This window comes from Macrobrachium rosenbergii, chromosome 33 (assembly GCF_040412425.1).
Source record: "Macrobrachium rosenbergii isolate ZJJX-2024 chromosome 33, ASM4041242v1, whole genome shotgun sequence".
NCBI lineage: Eukaryota > Metazoa > Arthropoda > Malacostraca > Decapoda > Palaemonidae > Macrobrachium > Macrobrachium rosenbergii.
In genome coordinates, this window is record NC_089773.1 from 8215001 (window position 1) to 8238159 (window position 23159).

At 34.8% G+C, this 23159-nt stretch overlaps 1 protein-coding gene across 1 annotated transcript in view; it reads left to right on the forward strand.

Moving 5' to 3' along the window:
* LOC136855778 (roundabout homolog 1-like) overlaps positions 1-23159 on the forward strand; it is a 348007-nt gene that overhangs the window by 223709 nt on the left and 101139 nt on the right. Inside the window, exons 2-4 of the mRNA XM_067133135.1 lie at positions 6051-6201; positions 7699-7906; positions 10053-10198. Of these exons, the coding sequence (XP_066989236.1) occupies positions 6051-6201; positions 7699-7906; positions 10053-10198 (505 nt within the window). The remainder of the gene's footprint in view (positions 1-6050; positions 6202-7698; positions 7907-10052; positions 10199-23159) is intronic.

A 23159-nucleotide genomic window follows, 5' to 3' on the forward strand; every position in this document is an offset into this window, starting at 1 on the left:
CTCTCTCAGAGAGAGAGAAAGAGTGAGAGAGAGAGAGAGAGACTTGCATTAAGTTCATAACTAGGAATAAAGTAAATTGTACACAAATCAATACATCTCTCTCTCTCTCTCTCTCTCTCTCTCTCTCTCTCTCTCTCTCTCTCTCTCTCTCTCTCTCTCTCTCTCTCTCAGCCAGAGAGAGAGAGAGCGTGCTGACTTGCATAAAATTTAAATGTGTATAAAATAATCCTTATGTAAATCAATACATCTCTTTACATTTGTGTTCTGGAAAGCACCACTTTTATCTACCTATTGACTACGAATGACTCTCTCTCTCTCTCTCTCTCTCTCTCTCTCTCTCGCCTCAGGGCGCTTTTGAGGACTTATTGAAAGGGGGAGATGGATACGGGGGGGATGGCGTTAGATACTGTTTGGGGTGGGGGCTGGGGGAACTCTTCAAGAAAGATTGCGGAAGCTGAATGCGCCTCAAAGACTTCACTGGGGGGAGAGAGAGAGAGATCACCTGATATTTTTATATTCTTTTATGATAGCATTTATATGTACGTATGCATATATATATATATATATATATATATATATATATATATATATATATATATATATATATATATATATATATATATATATATATATATAAATAGTGCTTATTTCCTATGCACTTTATCTTCTCCTCATGTACACCTTCCCTCTCGAACCTCCTCCTACCCAAAGCCTCCCATCCCTCATACTTCCTCTTATGATTCCCTCTCCCATTCATCTCTCTCTCTCTCTCTCTCTCTCTCTCTCTCTCTCTCTCTCTCTCTCTCTCTCTCTCTCTCTCTCTGTGGTAATAATAATTCGGGAGAGTGTCTCGGTGGCCACACAATTACTGCCAGCGATGATTATACTGATAATGGCCGCCATGATGGTGCAACTGGTCTTTTGGGGGTGGGGAAAGGAAAGAGGGGGAGGAGGAGGGAGGAGGGGAGGGGGATTGGTCTTTATATCTTGTCGTATATTACGCGTATGTGTATATTAGTGGGACAAGGGTTGGCTCGTTGATGTTTGTTTATGTATGTTTATGTATGGTGGATGTGTGGTTCTGTTTGTGTTCTTATGTATATATATATATATATATATATATATATATATATATATATATATATATATATATATATATATATATATATATATATATATATATATATATATATATATATATATATATATATATATATATATATATATATATATGTTTTATATATATATATATATATATATATATATATATATATATATATATATTTACAAGTATGAAACATAATTACGTTTATATGTGTATAACATATTTAATTATACATGCAATATACATTTATATTTTATGTAAATATGAAAAAAAATATATATATTTAGTATTTGAAGATATTATTTGCTTTCGGCGGTCAAGAACTCGATTCTAATCTTGCTAATAGCTTTCTTGCTTGCCTGATGCTTGCTTGATTCTCCGTCTCGCGCGTCGGGAAAAGCAATCAGATGCCTTTCGTGAGTGTGTGTGTGTGTGTGTGTGTGTTTCTCTGCTTGCTTTCGTAAAAATATATTTCAACGATCTCCAGTGGGGAAATCGAAGTAGACCTATTTTAGAATCGTCTTCGAGATCGTCTATCCACTTGGTGCGCCGCGCCCTCGACAGATGTTGACTTGCTATAGTCTGCATTTCGCCTGAAGGCGGCTTCTTCAGTATTTGAAGGGGTTCTTTCGGCTGCTGTTTTGAATAAGGGGATCATTGAATATGCATTGCCCTTCCCCCCTCTCTCTCTCTCTCTCTCTCTCTCTCTCTCTCTCTCTCTCTCTCTCTCTCTCTCTCTCTCTCTCTCTCTCTCTTCATGCTTAGAAAATATTTTTAGTATGTTTTATCTTTATTTTATTTGAGTTTTCATTTTGTTGAGTATTTCTTATTAGTTGATATTGTTCAATATTAGCTTTTATATGTATGTATGTATAAATATATTTAATTATATATTTATATAAAATGTATATACACGTGTATATATAGACATATATATATATTTATATATATATATATATATATATATATATATATATATTCTTCATTCCTCCATCATTTATTTACATGTTTATTCATCTCTCGAACTTTCTTATTTATTTACGTTACAAAGCTTTCCTTTCATGCTGCTTTCTTTTATTTCTGTCTTCTCTTAGAGAGAGAGAGAGAGAGAGAGAGAGAGAGAGAGGCTGAAATAGCATATGAATGGTATTCAGTAAATAATGTATTCTGCTGGAACACAGGAAACTGAATACTTCTAGCATTGATCCAAGAATATTTGCATGAGAGAGAGAGAGAGAGAGAGAGAGAGAGAGAGAGAGAGAGAGAGAGAGAGAGAGAGAGATACTGCTTCTTCTAACCATGGATGGCTCGTGATGGAAAAGCAACAGATCAGTTACTGCCACATTTCCCTACCAGCACGTTTGAATAATACACTCTAATCATCAACCTATCATCCTCCATTTTCTCCACATGACCCGACCACCATAAAATAAAGTCTCGTCTGTCTTTTCATGTAAAATAATTGTTTAACCTTTTTACCACTTTTATGCATCTCCTAAAATTAGATTTCCTAATCCTACAACTTGGCCGTTCTCTAAATCCTATGCCAGGCTCTACAATCCAAGCTTATAAAGATCAGGCTATAATCCTACATGATGCTTGAAGGATTTTGCAGACTAACTTGTCCATATCCTTTGTGTCCCAGGTATCCTATGGTTTTTCAGTATGTAAAATTATTCAAATTCCTTTCACTTAGCTCTTTATCTGTTATCAAAATCATTTGTTATAAAATGTTTTCTTCAATATGTATTTATTTATGTTAATATATAGATACATTTTAGCATTGAAAATGTAATATATAGATACATTTTAGCATTGGAAATGTACGTTTTGAATAAATCCTCATGCTAATTAAGTGGATTTTGCCTCCCCCCAAAAAAGTATTTGCCCTGATTAGAGGACTTAGTTATATAGTTATGCAAAAAACACTCCATAAATGAAAAAAAAGGGTAATCCTAAATGAGAGTTGCCAATTACTCATTTGCGTTCCGGCCAGCAAAAACTTGGTCAGTCGAACTTCTGTTTTTAGCAGAGTTATTGATCCCGTCTAATACCTGTCCCTGGTACCAGGGCCACCCCTAACACCCCCTTCCCTTCCCCACGTGTATGTCCCTTCACACTACCCTGTCCCGTGGGTGCGTGTGTGTATATATATATATATATATATATATATATATATATATATATATATATATATATATATATATATATATATATATATATATATATATATATATATATATATATATCCGTTCCTTTCCATTGGTGTACCTTGCCACCTCTTCCGCTCTATTGGAGTCGTATTGGAGTGCAGGGGGAGGAGGTCACCTGTGTATATATTTATATTTATAGATTTTATTTTTATTTTTTTTATTTTCTCTTCTGTGTCAGGGTTACGTAGAGAGATGCAGATGTAGACGTAGATCTATGTATATGCAACATGGCTGTGTTCGTTTGAGTGTCCTGTTTCTCTTTGAGTGATGGGGATGGCCTTTTTTTTTTTTTTTACATGTGGTGGAACTTTTTTTTTTTTTATTTTATAAAAGTATTTTTCATCTTGTGATAAAAAATTTAGTTATTGATTTTCTTTCATATTTAATTAGAGATATTTATATTATTGTATTTTAAATGTATGAGGCTAAGGATAAACCTTTTAACATTTTAATGCTGACTTATATATATATATTTATATATATATATATATATATATATATATATATATATATATATATATATATAGTATCAGTGGGCATGTCTTATGATACCAGTTTGATCTCTCTCTCTCTCTCTCTCTCTCTCTCTCTCTCTCTCTCTCTCTCTCTCTCTCTCTCTCTCTCTCTCTCTCTCTCTCTCGTACACAAACATACGCCAACGTTTTTTTGCATAAGGGTACTACTCCATAAACTATCAGTTTCAAATCTCTCTCTCTCTCTCTCTCTCTCTCTCTCTCTCTCTCTCTCTCTCTCTCTCTCTCTCTCTCTCTCTGAAGGCTTAATGTAAGCCAACAAGCAAACAAGTAGTACGTTATTGAGTACATTATTCTTTTTCGCGTTCAAATCTCTCTCTCTCTCTCTCTCTCTCTCTCTCTCCCCCAATTTGGCCGGAGGTCCTGTGCAGCAATGCTTCTTGGCCAAGAGTGGTCCATTAGTCTAATGGCAAAGCAGCAAATCATCATATGTGTACCTGAGTCTCCCATTCAGGGCCAATGGAGCCTCACTCTCATGCTTTTTGGGCACTGATTTTCTCTCAATGTCCCTTCCATGCCTTTTTTTTTTTAGTTTTTTTTATTTTATTTCCATCAAAAGGCTTCATTTGGACTTGAATTTCCATGGACGAATGGGAGGTTTTTTCATTTTGGGAGTTTGAACAGAGTGGACAGTATTTTTTTTTATTTTTGGACAGTATTTTAAATAGCCTGTTAGACGTAAAGTGGTATCATGACCTGTTGGGATTTTAGTTTCAGTTTGATTGTTATAAAAAAATTGCAATGAAAATATTTAGTATTATTTTCAAGAGACTGAAAAACCGCGAGATTCGTGGGACGTTAGCTCAGGGTGACAGCTTTGTGGAGATGTTTGCAAATCTACGGGAAATGTGCTACATTTTTCACATCCTTACATACAAGGAGGCAGTACAACATTGCGTGCATTACTCTTCTTAGAGTTTGAATCTCTCTCTCTCTCTCTCTCTCTCTCTCTCTCTCTCTCTCTCTCTCTCTCTCTCTCTCTCTCTCTCTCTCCGTAGTTTTTATATGGTAAAAATATATTTTTGATGAACGTTCCTGAACTGAAATTTTATTTGTAATCTCTCTCTCTCTCTCTCTCTCTCTCTCTCTCTCTCTCTCTCTCTCTCTCTCTCTCTCTCTCTCTCTCTCAAAAATAACGGGATTTTTTAATTAACGTTTCTGTAGTTTTTGTTTGTAATTCCTCTCTCTTTCTCTCTCTCTCTCTCTCTCACTCTCGCTCTCTTTCTCTCTCACCTTGAAAACAAACCAGAATAGCGTCAATAACAGCACAGTATGTTATTCTTTTTGAACGTCCCCAGGCGACAAACATGTTATGCGTATCAGGTTATTCATGAAAAGCTTACTCCATCGTAATGAATGTCATAGTTATACACCTCCTATTCATCGTGAATGATTATCACATTGTTTGGAATGAATAATAATAATTAAGCGTTCATCGTATTGAAATTGTTTTTGACTGCTTGATTTGTTTTGGGTCAAACAAGATTTGAGTGAAATTGGTACAACAGTTATTTCTGGGTTTCAGTGATTTTTTGCCATATGGAAAATAAAGTTAATCCGGTGCAGGATTTAGGATTTTTGATTAGGGCCAATGCGGATTTTATCAAGGATTTTTTTTAAGGGGGTGGGCCACTGTTCCCAAGACCCTTCCCAAAAAGATATCGGATTTCTATTTGCTTATGTTTGAACAAGATTTGTGTCAAACTGGTTAAATAGTTAATTATGTTTTCAGTGATTTTCTCTATCATGACATAGAAATTATTTTGGATTAAGGATTTTTCGGCCCCACTCCCGATTTAGGATTTTTGTAAGGGGGTGGGCCAAATCCCAAAGACCCTCCCCAAAAGGTTATCTTCGAATATCAGTTAGATTTTGCGAAAGGAAGCCAATATTTCAAGGAATACTTGATTCGGTTTGAAACTGAATCCCGGATTTGAGGTCACGTTTTTTTTGGGAGGGTCATTGAAATTTCAAGGACCGGTGACCTCTAGGGGTCAAGAAAGATATTATGACATTTTTCGGGATTTTTGAACCACTAAAATATTATACAATTGCCTGATTTGTTTTGTAATATTTTATAAGAATATTTACAGTTATTTTTATATCTTTTTATGCATAAGACTTTTTAAGTGTTGTATTTTTTTCTCAATTATTTTTATAAAAGACAAGTTTTTATCCAATCTCCTCCCATTCCTGCAGACGGCGTGAGAGAGGGGAGCACCAGCAGTAGCAGCGTGCCCTTGGAAGTGCCTCCGCAGATCCTGGAGGAACCTAAGGACGAGATCGTCAGGAAAAACGACCCTTTGACCTTGTATTGCAAGGCCACGGGGAACCCTCCCCCTACCATAGTGTGAGTGGATGTATTTTTATGTATTTTTTGTATTTTTATGTATTTTATGTATTTATACAAGAGGAGTTTTGGTAATGAAGGATTTTCTTCGTAGGACTCGAAATTCGTTGGTCACAGGGCGGTTCTTGTTTGACCTTGATCTTTGATTTTTTGTAAGTGTGGGCTTGATCTCACAATACTTATTGCTTGCTTCTCTCTCTCTCTCTCTCTCTCTCTCTCTCTCTCTCTCTCTCTCTCTCTCTCTCTCTCTCATATATATATACAGTATATATATATATATTAGAGATCTCTCATATATATACAGTATATATATAGAGAGAGAGAGAGAGAGAGAGAGAGAGAGAGAGAGAGAGAGAGAGATACCAAGCAGTATTCATTGTGATATGAAGCCCACACTTACAAATAATCTATATATATATATATATATATATATATATATATATATATATATATATATATATATATAAACAACCAATATGTCAAAAAGCAAAGAGATTCAAATTTTAGATCAAGTTCGTATGTAGTGCAAATAAAAATTTGCATTTATGCATTCGCTCAATTTTCACTTCAAAACCCTTTGGCATAGGCATGCGAATTTTTTTAATAGTTTTGCATTTTTCGAAAGCAGACTTTTTTTTTATGGAAAAAACATCAATCTTTGTTGCTGTATAAAAAAAAATAATGAGGAAGTTTTATGTATTTTGTATTGATTTCTCATTGTTTAGTAATTTGCAGTATTGTTTTATTATTGCAGTTTTTTATTGTCAGTAATGAGAAAGTAAGAATGACATGTCTTTAGTGTTATTGTAAGTGGCTTGCGTTCTTGTAGTCTGGGAATAAGTTACTTTTTTTGTGTCTGAAGAAAATGACTCCATATTTATGTCTGAGAACAAGTTCCATTCTCGATGTCTGAAAATCAGACATTGCATCTGAAAATAAGTATGATTCTTGATGTCTCAAAATGGTTTCGTTCTGGATGTCTGGAAATAACTCATTCCCCATGTCTCGTCCTCTTGATATCTGGAAATAAATTATTTTTATCTCTCTCTGAAAATAACTGTTGTTCTTTATGTTTGAAAATAAATCCCTCTTTCATGTCTGAAAATAACTGTCATTCTTGATATCTGAAAATAACTCATTCTTTGTCTGAAAATAACTGTCATTCTTGATGCCTGAAATAAACTGTCATTCTTGATATCTCAAAATAACTCATTCTTTGTCTGAAAATAACTTATTCTTGATATCTCAAAATAACTCATTCTTTGTCCGAAAATAACTTATTCTTGATATCTAAAAATAACTCATTCTTTGTCCGAAAATAACTTATTCTTGATATCTAAAAATAACTCATTCTTTGTCTGAAAATAAGTTATTTCTGTCTGAAAATAACTTATTCTTGAAATCTGAAAATAACTCATTCATTTCCTGAAAATCACTTACTCTTGATATCTGAAAACAACCCATAACCTCTGTCCGCCCTTCCTCCCCCGCCCCCAGGTGGTACAAAGCGGATTCGGAGACGCCCCTGAGAGACAGGGACAGCCGCCTGCAGCTGCCTGACGGCTCTCTCTTCTTCTACCGCGTCCGCGCTAGGGACACGGGCTTCTACTTCTGCATCGCCCACAGCGTCACCGGCACCGCCACCCCAGGAGGGCATCTTTGCAGCTGGCTTGTGAGTACAGGAATGAAATGTGTTGTATTTGTGGTCAGTGCTGGAAATATGTCTTCTTTCTTCCTTTTCATTGCTGGAAATCTGGCTTCTTTCTTACCTTTCACTGCTGGAAATCTGTCTTCTTTCTTCCCTTCCACTGCTGGAAATCTGTCTTCTTTCTTCCCTTCCACTGCTGGAAATCTGTCTTCTTTCTTCCCTTCCACTGCTGGAAATCTGTCTTCTTTCTTCCCTTCCACTGCTGGAAATCTGTCTTCTTTCTTCCCTTCCACTGCTGAAATCTGTCTTCTTTCTTCCCTTCCACTGCTGGAAATCTGTCTTCTTTCTTCCCTTTTACTGGAAATCTGTCTTCTTTCTTTTTCCACTGCTGGAAATCTGTCTTCTTTCTTCCCTTCTTGCTGGAAATCCTTTCTTCCTTCCACTGGAAATCTGTCTTCTTTCTTCCTTTCCACTACTGGAAATCTGTCTTCTTTCTTCCCTTCCACTGCTGGAAATCCTTTTCTTCCTTCCACTGCTGGAAATCTGTCTTCTTTCTTCCCTTCCACTGCTGGAAATCTGTCTTCTTTCTTCCCTTCCACTGCTGGAAATCTGTCTTCTTTCTTCCCTTTCACTGCTGGAAATCTGTCTGGAAATCTGTCTTCTTTCTTTCACTGCTGGAAATCTGTCTTCTTTCTTCCCTTTCACTGCTGGAAATCTGTCTTCTTTCTTCCCTTCCACTGCTGGAAATCTGTCTTCTTTCTTCCCTTTCACTGCTGGAAATCTGTCTTCTTTCTTCCCTTTCACTGCTGGAAATCTGTCTTCTTTCTTACCTTTCACTGCTGGAAATCTGTCTTCTTTCTTCCCTTTCACTGCTGGAAATCTGTCTTCTTTCTTCCCTTTCACTGCTGGAAATCTGTCTTCTTTCTTCCCTTCCACTGCTGAAATCTTTTTCTTTTTTCACTGCTGGAAATCTGTCTTCTTTCTTCCTTTTCACTGCTGGAAATCTGTCTTCTTTCTTCCTTTTCACTGCTGGAAATCTGTCTTCTTTCTTCCTTTTCACTGCTGGAAATCTGTCTTCTTTCTTCCCTTTCACTGCTGGAAATCTGTCTTCTTTCTTCCCTTTCACTGCTGGAAATCTGTCTTCTTTCTTCCCTTTCACTGCTGGAAATCTGTCTTCTTTCTTCCCTTTCACTGCTGGAAATCTGTCTTCTTTCTTCCCTTTCACTGCTGGAAATCTGTCTTCTTTCTTCCCATTCACTGCTGGAAATCTGTCCTCTTTCTTCCCTTTCACTGCTGGAAATCTGTCTTCTTTCTTCCCTTTCACTGCTGGAAATCTGTCTTCTTTCTTCCCTTTCACTGCTGGAAATCTGTCTTCCTTCTTCCCTTTCACTGCTGGAAATCTGTCTTCACTGTTGGAAATCTGTCCTCTTTCTTCCCTTTCACTGCTGGAAATCTGTTCTTTCTTCCCTTTCACTGCTGAAAGCTGTCCTCTTTCTTCCCTTTCACTGCTGGAAAGCTGTCTTCTTTCTTCCCTTTCACTGCTGGAAATCTGTCTTCTTTCTTCCCTTTCACTGCTGGAAATCTGTCTTCTTTCTTCCCTTTCACTGCTGGAAATTGTTTAATGAAATCTGTCTTCTTTCTTTTATGTGGAAATCTGTCCTCTTTCTTCCCATTCACGACTGGAAATATGTCTTCTTTTTTTCCCCCCTCTGTCTTATTTCTTCCCTTTCACTGCTGGAAATATGTCTTCTCTCTGCCCTTTGTTTAATGATATGGCTTTATGTCCTTATTCATACATGAATACACACAGGCAGAGAATCTCACAAGAGATACATACATCAAACCTACATACATGAATACATGTATGCAAGCAGAGAATCATACAAGGGATTTGACAGAGTAAACATACATCCAAAGATATATTCATACATACATGCAGAGAATCTGTTAAGAGATGTGATACATTCATAAGTCAGGGAATGTCACAAGAGAAATATCTACTCTTTTGTTTATTTATATGTGATTTATACATCTTCATACATACTTATATACATACATGCATACATACACACAAGCAGGGACTCTCACAAGATATACAGTACACCTGTCTCCCTCGGTCACGTTCCAATTAATGTTTACCTTTCGCAAGTCAACGCCCTTTAAATTTGTTGTGTCTCTGACGAATTTCATGAAACTTTTGCAGCTGAAAGGTTCAGTCTCCATTGTTATTGGGGGACAGTCTGTTAAACCTCGGCCGTCTAATTGCTTTGACTGTTCTCAGGTTTATTTGTCTCGTGAAATACGGATTCCAGACAGTGTTGGGATTATTTTAGCTGTTGTTGAAGAAGCGTGTGCGTTTCCCTGTTGTGTAGTGCTTGGGTTTTTTGCTTTTTTTTTAGTGGTGTATTGTTAATTTTGGCTTTTATTTCTCGGTTTTCTGCATTAAATTGGAATGATATTAGGAGCAGTGACGCTGTTGTTGTTGTTATTATTATTATTATTATTATTATTATTATTATTATTATTATTATTATTATTATTATTATTATTATTATTATTATTATTATTATTATTTTTAACAGGGACTTTTGACAGAATAATTTTTATTATTATTATTATTATTATTATTATTATTATTATTATTATTATTATTATTATTATACTTAGCCATTTTTCATTATTATTTTAATTTAATATCACTGTTATTGCTGTTGTAGTTTTGAAGATATGATTATGAAGTGAACACTGCTTCAACATATGGTAGTGTGTGTGTGTGTGTGTGTGTGTGTGTGTATGTGTGTGTGTGTTTTCACCGCCATGAAAAAAAAAATGTCTTACCTCATGCATGTGGTATTTCCTTTACAATTTAACTTTTCACATAACGTATTCATTACTCACTCTGCTCAAGAGATATTTTAAGAAAAATGGACTGATGTCTCAACACTATATTTGTGACTTTATCTTTACTTTTTTTCATTTCTACTTCACTAAAACATTTCTCGAAATATTTTATTTCCATGGGTGTTCACATATGGGAAGTCTAGTCAGTAATTTTGATTGTATGTACTGGTTTGGAATAATAATGTTGTGCAGTTTGGAACCTCAAAAGTGCAATCGGAGATGCAATTCGTCACTGCGCTGGTATAATGCTCCTTGTATTTAGATAACTTGCTTACATTTTCATCTGTTTATTTATTATTATCTTTATTTATTTTTCTTTTCTGGTTACTGATATCTTCCTTCTTTATTTCCCATTACTTTCTATTTACTTCTATCTACTCTTTGGAAGCTTGAATTTAAGTGAATGGCCCCTGAAGTGGGCTTGTCCCATGTGAATACATTTCATCTTCTGAGTAATAATAATAATGATAATATAATAATAATAATAATAATAATAATCTATGCTTTTTTCTCTCCTTGGTGAAAAGTGGCATACTGTTCCCGTAGGTTTTAACAAATCACCATTTAGTGTATGAGAATAAAAATTAATTTGGCATTGCCCAATCTTACACAATTTTACAACTAGTGATAAGCTTCTTGCCTCGTTAGTGGCACGGCATGAGTTCGAATCCCGGGAAAATGGAGGACTATGGGTGCTTTCTGTTTATGTATTGGGGACTAAGTATCTGGCTGGATGTAGTGGGTCTTTGTAAGTGTGCAGAATGGCATGGGTCATGCACCCCCATCCCAAAATGTTTTATGGGAACCTGAAGGTTGATATACCTTCCTGAGACACCCTTTACAAGGGAAAAGGAATATATATATATATATATATATATATATATATATATATATATATATATATATATATATATATATATACATGTGTGTGTGTGTGTGTGTGTGTGTGTGTACATATATACACACTTATACATTCCTTTAAAGAAACTATTAATTAAAACAATAAAACAGTACAAGTATATATCCAAGAAAAAACCTCTTTCTTAAACAAAAAAGCAGTAGTAAAACAAACAAACAAACAAATAAAAAAACTCCTCTCCTATACCTCTATTCAAATGTCAGCCAGAGGCCTTTCCAGCCAGGTTCTGGAACGGTCAAAGACTGCTCCCTGGTGGCTGGAAGCCAATGATGGAAAACACGGTCCTGGAATATGGAAAGAAGACATCCGTTCCCCTGTGGGATTTCGCTGGAAGATTGATTGTTTGAATTTAATGGCGTCACAAAATCCTTGGTCAAGAGGCATTTGATTTTTGTCGAAGTACATTTAATATAGAAAATAGCGTCTCAAAACCCTTGGTCAATTGGCATTTAATTTCTGTTACAAAATCCTTGTTCTGTAGATATTTATTCTTGGAAACTGGCGTCACAAAATCCTTGGTCAAGAGGCATTTGATTTTTGTTGAAGTACATTTAATATAGAAAATAGCGTCACAAAATCCTTGGTTAATAGACAATTGATTTCTGTTACAAAATCCTTGTTCAGTAGATATTTATTTTTGGAAATTGGAGTCTCAAAATCCTTGGTCAAAGAACATTTATTCTTGGAAACTGGCATCACAAAATCCTTGGTCAAAAGAAATATAATTTTTCTCACAAAATCTTTGGCCAAAGCTATTTATTCTTAGAAACTGACGTCGCAAAATCCTTGGTCAATACACATTTAATTTCTGTTACAAAATCCTTGGTCAAAGGACATTTATTCTTAGAAACTAACGTCACAGAATCCTTGGTCAAAGGACATTTATTCTTAGAAACTAACGTCACAGAGTCCTTGGTCAATACACATTTAATTTGTTACAAAATCCTTGGTCAAAGGACGTTTATTCTTGGAAACTGATGTCACAGAATCCTTGGTCAAAGGACATTTATTCTTGGAAACTGGTGTCGCAAAATCCTTGGTCAAAATGCATTTAATTTTTGTCACATAATCCTTAGTCGAATTCTAATCTTAGAAACTGGTCTCTAAGGGAAACTAGATGCAATGGTGAATGCCTGAATCATATTCATATGAAGAATCTCTCTCTCTCTCTCTCTCTCTCTCTCTCTCTCTCTCTCTCTCTCTCTCTCTCTCTCTCTCTCTCTCTCTGAATACTTATACACCCTCTCAAAATGAAACGCTAGTGCTTTCAAAGACTAATTAAAATATATACATTTTAAATATGATTCCATTCAAGCTTAATTACGTCGGGGAAACAAGAAGACATAATATGGAAATATGAATAATAAAAAGTGATGAATAATTACAGAAACACTTTCACAAAATAATCAGTTAAGAATATAATTAATAACAAAATACTCAAACAATAATAGGGCATGAAAGACTACGGGGAAAACAAACAAAAAAAATTAACAAAATCAAAACCAGAAAAAATGGCACTAAATAAAGGAAAAGAATCACTTAATCAAACCCGAACAAGTGAACCACTCGAAACCAAATCAGAAGCGAATAAATAAAGATAAAACGACGTGGACAAAAACAAAAATTGAAAGAGTAAATAAAAAAAAGAGAGAAAATCCAATAGGGAACTATGGAGTCAATTGGTTATAAAGAATATTGTTGCATGAACTGATTGTTTTATATATATCCCACCCTCCATATTTCTTTTTTTTATTTTCTTTTTTATTTTCCCTTTTATTTTCATTCCTCTAAGGGCCACGCGACTATATTGAACTGGGAGCTGAGCAAAACGTTAAAAAAAAAATAATAAAAAATTATTAAGAGATTAAATAAAAAATATTAAATAAAATATTCCCAGTGGATTAGGAGTGGGTATATGTCCAGGCAATCTGTTCTTTGGTAGAGAGATTTCTTTTTTACTTAGATGCCACTCGCTCAATCAATCGGGTCTGTGGATTGATTGAGACACAGTCAATCAGTCACTCAATCAACTGGGTCCCTGGGTCTTGCTTTGGCATATTGCTGCTTGCACCAGACTCCTACGTGATCAGGTACAACATTAAATGCGATACATATGATTTTTATATACATTTTGTATTTTTTTAGATAATTTTTCAATTTACATGTTTTTCCAAGAGAGGTCGAGACGCGCAGGATTACCTAAGGGAATTCCTCTCTCTCTCTCTCTCTCTCTCTCTCTCTCTCTCTCTCTCTCTCTCTCTCTCTCTCTCTCTCTCTCCATATATGACTGCATCATACATCCTGATGGTAATTCCTTTTAGATTGAAATATGCACCTTGGATTCGAATGCTGGCACGGGAAGACAAAACCTCTTCACTGATTCCCCGTCTGGATTCAAGGCTTATGGTGAAAAACTAACCCTAAAAAATAAAAATTATGCTAATATGAATATAGATATGGACGGTGAAAGTCCAATGTTATTAATATTCCATCGACTCCAAAACTGCCTCCTTTTCACTCCCACACACTCCCACTCACTTCCCCCCCCCCTCCCACACTCCCACACACGGAGGGCTTTTCATATTGGATCATCCGAGTTTTAATGGAGTCTCATTTTGGGAAAGTTTTTTTTTTTTTTCCAAATCCAACCTATTATATATGATTATGGCTAATTATGGGGCCGTCTATTGTTCTTCGCTATCACTTGAAGTACAGAAGTAGCAGTTTCCATTTCCTTACTCTCTCTCTCTCTCTCTCTCTCTCTCTCTCTCTCTCTCTCTCTCTCTCTCTCTCTCTCTCTCTCTCTCTCTCTCTCTCTCTCTCTCTCTCTCTCTCTCTCTCTCTCTCTCTCTCTCTCTATATATATATATACACACACATATATATATATATATATATATATATATATATATATATATATATATACATACATATAGAGATTATATATATATATATATATATATATATATATATATATATATATATATATATAGAGAGAGAGAGAGAGAGAGAGAGAGAGAGAGAGAGAGAGAGAGAGAGAGAGAGAGTTTCAATCCCATTTCCCTATTGATAACCTTTTTTTTTTTTTTTTTTTAAAAATAGGTTTTTATAAACTTTTACTCTGTCTCCTTTTAAACTGCATTTGTTACTTTTTGAGTTTATCAATTTTTATATAATTTTTTTCGGTTTTATTTAATATTTCAGTTCCAAAAACATTTTATCAACTCGAAATGGGAATTTACGCATTTATTCACCATAGCCATCAGCATTCCAGAATCTGGAATGGGAATGTCTGTATTTAAGAGTCATCATTGTTATAATTTTGTCATTAAAAATTGGACATTTTAAATTTATATTTTAAATTTTAGAATATTTTATAAATGATTTATGGTTTGAAATAGGTATTTATATGCATTTACTATATTTCGAGGTATATTTTCAAGTCATTTATAGTTTTAGTAGGGCCTTTGTGTGTATATAAATGTATATATATATGTGTGATGTGTGGTGTGTGTGTAATATATATATATATATATATATATATATATATATATATATATATATATATATATATATATATTTATATATATATACAAAGATATATTTATATATATATACAAAGATATAGATATATATATTGTAAATATATATATATATATATATATATATATATATATATATATATATATATATATATATTATATATATATATATATTATTTATATATATATATATGCGTGTACATGTTTATTTTCATTTTATTTATAAAAACTTTTTATGATAAAAAAACACTTACAACATCGGATGACCGCTTCCCCAAAATCGATTTTCAGTCCGACAAACATAAAAACCTAAAAAAAACACACAGAACATTCGCTTTTCAATCTCTGGTCTAAAAAAAAGCTAAAAAAAAAAGCCCAGCTTTTGTGAGACAGCAGTAAACAGCTCGCATTAAAAAGGGCCTGGCTCTTGCAAACAAAAGTAAACAAGAGGCTAACAATGGCTAACTAAACTAACAATCATTTTGGCGACTCTCTTTTGCGCGTCGTATCGTTAGCGAATTTTGCTTGCGATTTATTTTTGCGAATTTTTTTTTTTTTTTTTTAGCGCAGTCAGTCTTTTTTTATGATCTAGGCAGGTTTGGCCGTTGATGTTTTATTTTATTTTATTTTATTTATTTTTGGACAATCCAGACGACTAGCTTTACGTAGTTGCTTGTTCATGTTTTATTTGCGATTTTATTGTTCTGTTTACTAATAATAATAATAATAATAATAATAATAATAATAATAATAATAATAATAATTCCTTTTAAGGCGAATATAATCTAAGGTGTGAGTTTGTTAATTTAACGAAGAGAGAGAGAGAGAGATTCGTTTATAAGCATTGCATACAATAGTGTGCATCCATGTGAATGAGCCAAACTTCTGCATTCAAGAATAGGCTTCGTTGAGAGAGAGAGAGAGAGATTAGTGACCAGTAGTTCGTTAAAATGTATACCGTCTCGAATTGGCTAAAATTGGCAGGATCTCAGCGAGGTAATCCCCACCACACTGCGGTATCGTGAAGATAATTCTCTCTCTCTCTCTCTCTCTCTCTCTCTCTCTCTCTCTCTCTCTCTCTCTCTCTTATTCTTGAATGCAAAGGGTTATGCACTGGGGTATCCGTATTATGAATGCACAATACCTTTAACAAAAACCTTTCTTATCTCTCTCTTTCTCTTTCTCTCTCGCTCTCTCTCCCTGGCCTCTCACCCTCCTTTATCTGCGCATCCATCTCCCCAATCTCTCTCTCTCTCTCTCTCTCTCTCTCTCTCTCTCTCTCTCTCTCTCTCTCTCTCTCTCTCTCCTTACCCCCATCGCTGACGGGAGAATAGAAAAAAAAAAGCGGCAGTTATGGAAAGAGTTAATTCCGAAGCCCCGGCGTCCACTCAGACTTTCTAAAGATGTATTCCCTCTCTTTCCCCCCTCCAGTTAGACTTTGTAAAGATGCACTCCCTCCTCCCCTTTTGAAAAGAACGCACCCATGTAAACAAAACCCGTGGTTGGGTTCTTATCAGCTGGCTTTATCAAAACTTTGCCAGACGACACACACATCAGAATAAACCTGGATTTGTGTTTGTGTGTGTGTGTGTGTGTGTGTGTACGTTATTTTGTTTGCTTTTGTTTAACTGTTTGTGTGTTTGTGTGTGTGTACGCTTTTTTGTGTGCTTTTGTTGAACTGTTTGTTGCGAGTTATTATAAATTTATTGGTGTAATGCAAGGTTTTTCGTGGCTTGATTTTTGTGATTCCTGAAAAGATATTTTGTTGAAATAAGAAAAATTGGGCCAAATAAGTTTTTTATTGTATTTTGTGTTTACGTCTGTTTTTGGCATGTTATTTCTCCATTTGTCTTTCCTAATAATTGATAACGATTATACAATAATCAAATTATTATAATCGTTATGAAATTTTGATAAATATTTTCCTTATATACGGATGGTGTTTTCAATATAATTGTGTGAATTATTTTAATTATAAATCTCTAATTTCGATAGTTTTCCTTAATTTAGCAAAGTCTTTAACTTAGTCGTTATATACATTAATACATACTTTATATATATATATATATATATATATATATATATATATATATATAATATATATATATATGCATTAAGCTGCAAATGTCCTTTAATATTCAATTCTCTCTACCTCGGTTATCATTGTAGAGGTGGGTTGATATCGATTCTAATTACAAATACCTGAGTTCGACTGATTTGGAGGTGGGAGTCGGCATCAACTTATCCCTCCCTTGATGGCCGTGTGGTTTAAGGCGCGTCACTGTAGTCCTGAGTTCTTCTCTTCTGTGGTTCGAGCCCACGAGACGACGAACTTATTATCAACTAAAATAAAAAAAAGTCCCTTTCCGGTAACATATATGAAAATACATTATTTTCGAGGTAGAACGAATTGGATATTCAAGGTCATTTGTAGCTTAATGCTTGTATATGAATCACGGTGATGTGATAAAATTCATATATATATATATATATATATATATATATATATATATATATATATATATATATATATAATATGAACTTTAAAAAAAGAATAAAAAGGTAGGATATTAAAAATTAAGAGGAATTTTTTTTAAACTTGTCTGAAAATTTACTGACTTTCAAAGATAATGAAAAACGATAGAAAATTAATTAAGAGGAACTTTTCCAAACTTGTTTAAAAATTTATGAACTTTTCAAAAGGGAACAAAGACAGGAAATTAATTAAGAGGAACTTTTTTAAACTTTTGAGAATTTAAGAACTTTTTAAAAACGGAAAAAAGTAGGAAATTATTTAAGAGGAACGTTTTCTCAAACTTTTAAAAAAGTAAAAAAAGAAAATTATTTAAGAGGCACTTTTTTTCTACAAATGAAAATATAATAAAATAAAAAAAAAATAAAAGGACTGTCTTTATCCAGGCTTACAGTTTAGATGCCCAAAACCCCATTAATTCAGTGACTACTTCCTTTCAGCTATCACGGAGGGTGTCGCCAAGTAACCTTAAATCAATCAATCAATCAATATATTACCTTCCTTTGTAGTAACCTTCCATCCTCAGGTACCACTGATCCTATAACCTTCCTTAATTTAAGAGGCAAAAGAGATTATTGATTGAGTTGACTGTTACCTGGCGTAGCAATGAATCAGTAGGCCTGTTTACTACCGTCATTACGTAAACAGGAAAGTAAATAGGGTAAATGGAATGTTGTTTACACTGGAAAAAAAATTAAATGTCAATAAACATTTAGATGAACTTGGTTCCAATATGAAATTGACTCCCCAAATTGTTATGTAGGTGTACGGAGTGAGGAATCGTTATTGCTGTGGAATTTTGTGACGTCATTCGTTGTATGTATATGTGTGTGTATATATATATATATATATATATATATATATATATATATATATATATATATATATATATGAATATATACATATATATGAATATATATGTATATGTATATATATGATAGGAGAGAGGAAGGAGAGAATGAAAAGAAAGTGAGAGAGAGAGAGAAAGTATAGTGAAGGATGTGTAATACAGTGAGAATAGAAGGTATAGTGACGTATACTTGAATTAGAAAACAATGTACAGTAAAGTAGATGATATAGTGAGAGAGAGAGAGAGAGAGAGAGAGAGAGAGAGAGAGAGAGATTTATTATCGGACCTGCGACTGCTTCTCTTATAGGTTTTCTTTAATTTGGAACCCGGCCGAAAGTTTATGACTTGTTTATTTCTTTTGGGTTTTTTTTGGGGGCAGTGGTCCTGGTCCAGACACCCCCAACCCCCTCCCCACCCCCCTTACCCCTGAAGACACACACACACACACATGTAAGTTCAAGGTGGTACTCTGTGTAGGTTCGTGATGATTTTAGAAAAGAATTTTTTTTTTTTTTTTTTAGAATTTTGCGGGAATTTTTCTATATAATTTCTGAACTTCTGTTTTGATAACTTTGTTTTTTTTCTGTTTTTTTCTTTATTGTGATTCTGGTTGCATAACTGTGAGGAGTTTTTTTATCGTTTATTTTCGTTTTTTTCTATATCCTTTCGTTTTTTAATGAGTCTGGTGGCGTATGTTTTTTTAATTCTCTCTCTTTTCTCTCTCTCTCTCTCTCTCTCTCTCTCTCTCTCTCTCTCTCTCTCTCTCTCTCTCCTTGCATTATATCATCTACTTCACTGTAATTTGTTTTCTAATTCAAGTATACTACACTAATCCTTCTGTTCTTATTGTATTACTCATCCTTCACTATACTTTCTCTCATACTTTCATTTACTTTCTAAATCCAGTCTTTCACTTTGCTATACTTTCTCTCTTTTCTCTCCTTTCTCTCTCTTCTCTCTACTTTCTCACCTTTCTCGACTTTCTCTCCTTTCTCTCTTTCCCTACTTTCTCTCCTTCCTCTCTTTCTCTCTTTTCTCTTTCACTACTTTCTCTCTCTCTTTCCTTTCTCTACTTTTGCTATTTCTCTACTTTCTGTCTTTTTTCTCTGTTATCTTCTTTCTTTCTCTACTTTCTCTCCTTTTTTCTTGCTCTCTTTCTCTCCTTTCTCTCTCTTTTTTTCTCGTTTCTCTCTTTCCCTCCTTTCTCACTTTTCTCTTCTTTCTTTCTCTCCTCTCTCTCGTATCCTAATAGCCCAGAGACTTCCGGCGAGGAAGGGGGCCAATCCTTTGGGACCCCGAATTAGGTAATTGATTGTTAATGATGAGTGAAGGATTTTGATTGGTGCTCTCTCTCTCTCTCTCTCTCTCTCTCTCTCTCTCTCTCTCTCTCTCTCTCTCTCTCTCTCGTTATTATTCTCTCTTTCTTTGTTTTATTATTATTGTTGTTATATATATATATATATATATATATATATATATATATATATATATATATATATATATATATATCTTTAAGTGACCTTAGGAGTGTTTCACATTGAATTTGAGAAAAGAATGGAAAATGCATAAGAGAACGGACACACATTACATATAAATAAATAAATATCTGAATAAATAAATAAAGAAAAGAGAACAACAGAATAACAGTAAACGTTATGTATGTTCACGGGAGAACCGTATGTGTATGTGTGTGTGTGTGTATTTATAAATGAGGTGATCACTGAAGACTGAAGATAAACACGCTGCTTCAAAGCAACGATTGATTGTTTTGTACGCAAACACATAAATATAAACACGCCTGTGTTGTAGTGTATTCGTGTTTATAATGGACGCAGTTTAATGCGAGGTTTGTCTGTTGATGTCTATCAATATTTTATATATGTTTAAGTCTATCAATATTTTATATATATGTATATCTGTGTATATATGTATGTGTGTGTATCAAAGCAACAAGAACAAAAGGACAAACAAACGCTGTTTTTGTTGTGTTTGTATTTTTGTTTTTGTCTGTGAAATGACTTATATATCTGTTTTAGTTGGCGCGTCCTCCCTGGACTGTTATTGTTCCCCAAAGGGGGAAATTGAAATTAACAATGGAAGTTTGCAAATTAGATCTGTAGATGTTGCCCAGAGAGAGAGAGAGAGAGAGAGAGAGAGAGAGAGAGAGAGAGAGAGAGAGAGAGAGAGAGAGAGAGAGAGAGTCTGTGTATTTACTCGGAGAGAGAGACGGACAGACAGATATACCAACCGAGTGATGAAGTGTATTTACCCTTAGTGAGTGAGAGTGAAAGAGAAATAGATTGTTTATTTGTCCTGAGAGAGAGAGAGAGAGAGAGAGAGAGAGAGAGAGAGAGAGAGAGAGAGAGAGAGAGAGAGAAAGCAATTGAAAACGGTCGCGTAATGAAAATAGATATGATGACATCCATGTGAAATCACTCGTAAATACCATTTTCGCTAATGATTCCTCTAATTACTGGGAAAAATTCGGCCGTCCGCAGGGTGGGCTATTGGATGAGAGAGAGAGAGAGAGAGAGAGCGAGCGAGAGAGAAGTTAGGTTTCCTTTCGATGAGTAGTAATAGTATTTGGCGAGGAAAAAGATTAATAATGATTCAGGAATAACACAAAAGATAAAGAGAGAGAGAGAGAGAGAGAGAGAGAGAGAGAGAGAGAGAGAGAGAGAGAGAGAGAGAGAGAGAGAGAGTTAGGTTTCCTTTCGATGAGTAGTAATAGTATTTATGAGGAAAAGATTAATGATTATTCAGGAACAACACAAAAGATAAAAAGATAAAGAGAGAGAGAGAGAGAGAGAGAGAGAGAGGTTTCCTTTCGATGAGTAGTAATAGTAGAGGAAAAGATTAATAATGATTCAGGAATAACACAAAAGATAAAGAGAGAGAGAGAGAGAGAGAGAGAGAGAGAGAGAGAGAGAGAGAGAGAGAGAGAAAGATGAGTAATAGTATGAGGAAAAGATTAATAATGATTCAGGAATAACACAAAGATAAAGAGAGAGAGAGAGAGAGAGAGAGAGAGAGAGAGAGAGAGAGGGAAAAAAAGATATTTGTATTTGATGTAAGTAAAAAGAATTAATAACTATTTGGAAAAAATAGCACAAAAAAAACAACAAAAAGCTTCAAAGCAATTCTAGCAACAAAGAAGAGAAGGAAATTAAAAACAAATAGATTCCGGGAACAAAAGTAAAAAAAAATAAAAGCTCAAACAAATAAACAGAGAAGAGTATTGGCACAAATACACAAACGCACACACACACAAACACACGCACACACACAAGCGCGCAAGAAATACCAAAGATTAAGAGAGACTGAGAGAAGAAGCCAGAAAGTTAATTCCTTGCTTTCATGTACATTTTCTTCCCGGAAGAGAGAGAGAGAGAGAGAGAGAGAGAGAGAGAGAGAGAGAGAGAGAGAGAGAGAGAGAGAGAGAGAGTCTTGGAGTTATGCCAGTCAATCATTATACAGAGAGAGAGAGAGAGAGAGGGAGGGAGGGAGAGAGAGAGAGAGAGAGAGAGAGAGAGAGAGAGAGGAGGGAGGGAGGGAGAGAGCAAGAGAGTATACAACTAACTTCCCATTAGAGAGAGAGAAAGAGAGAAAATTTTAGAATTATTCTCCAATCTATCATAAGACAGACAGAGAGAGAGAGAGAGAGAGAATATACAACTAACCTCTCGTTAGAGAGAGAGAGAGAGAATATACAACTAACCTCCCATTAGAGAGAGAGAGAATATACAACTAACCTACATTAGAGAGAGAGAGAGAGAGAGAGAGAGAGAGAGAGTTACAAGGAGTTACAAGGATTAGGATGTCTCAAAGACTTGTTAGTCCAACCGAGGAGACATCATGTGCTCACTTATCTCTAGGAGTAGGTTTTACTTTTCATTTAAGGCGTTCTAATGATTTTGTCTAGCTTCTTTTAAACTCTTCTTCCACACTGTTGCTTTTTTGCAACTCCTGGTGGCAGTTTATTCCATGTGTCACATATCTCGTATGTGAAGAAGTTCCCACAATGAGATGTGTTGTACCTCTGCAGTTCTAGTTTCCATCCATTATTTCTTGTCTGGTTTTCGTTCAATGTGAAGAGGTTACTGTCTACTTTTGTTATGCCTTTCAGTATTTTGAATGTTTCTATGAGTTGTCCTCGCAATCGTCGTGTTTCTAAGCCATACATGTTCAGGCTCTCTCGTCGTCTTTGGTAACCTATTTGCCTGATGGATGCAATTAACTTTGTGGCTCTTGCTTGTAACCCTTCGAATCTATTTATGTCCCTTCTTAGTGTTGGTGACCAAAACTGCACTGCATAGTCGAGAAGAGGTCTAACTATTGATGTGTAGAGCTGCAGCACCGTCTCCTTGTTTCTGTATTTGAACTGCCTCTTTATGTATCCCACTCGTTTCTGTGCCTTCTTTGCAGCTTTTGTGGATTTTAAGTCCTTGGTAATGAAATGACTCCAAGGTCCCCTTCTTGTTCTACACTATTTATGTCATTCCCAAGCAGCATGTAGTTGGCATGAGGGTTGTATGTTCTTATCTGTAACACTTTACGCTTATCCA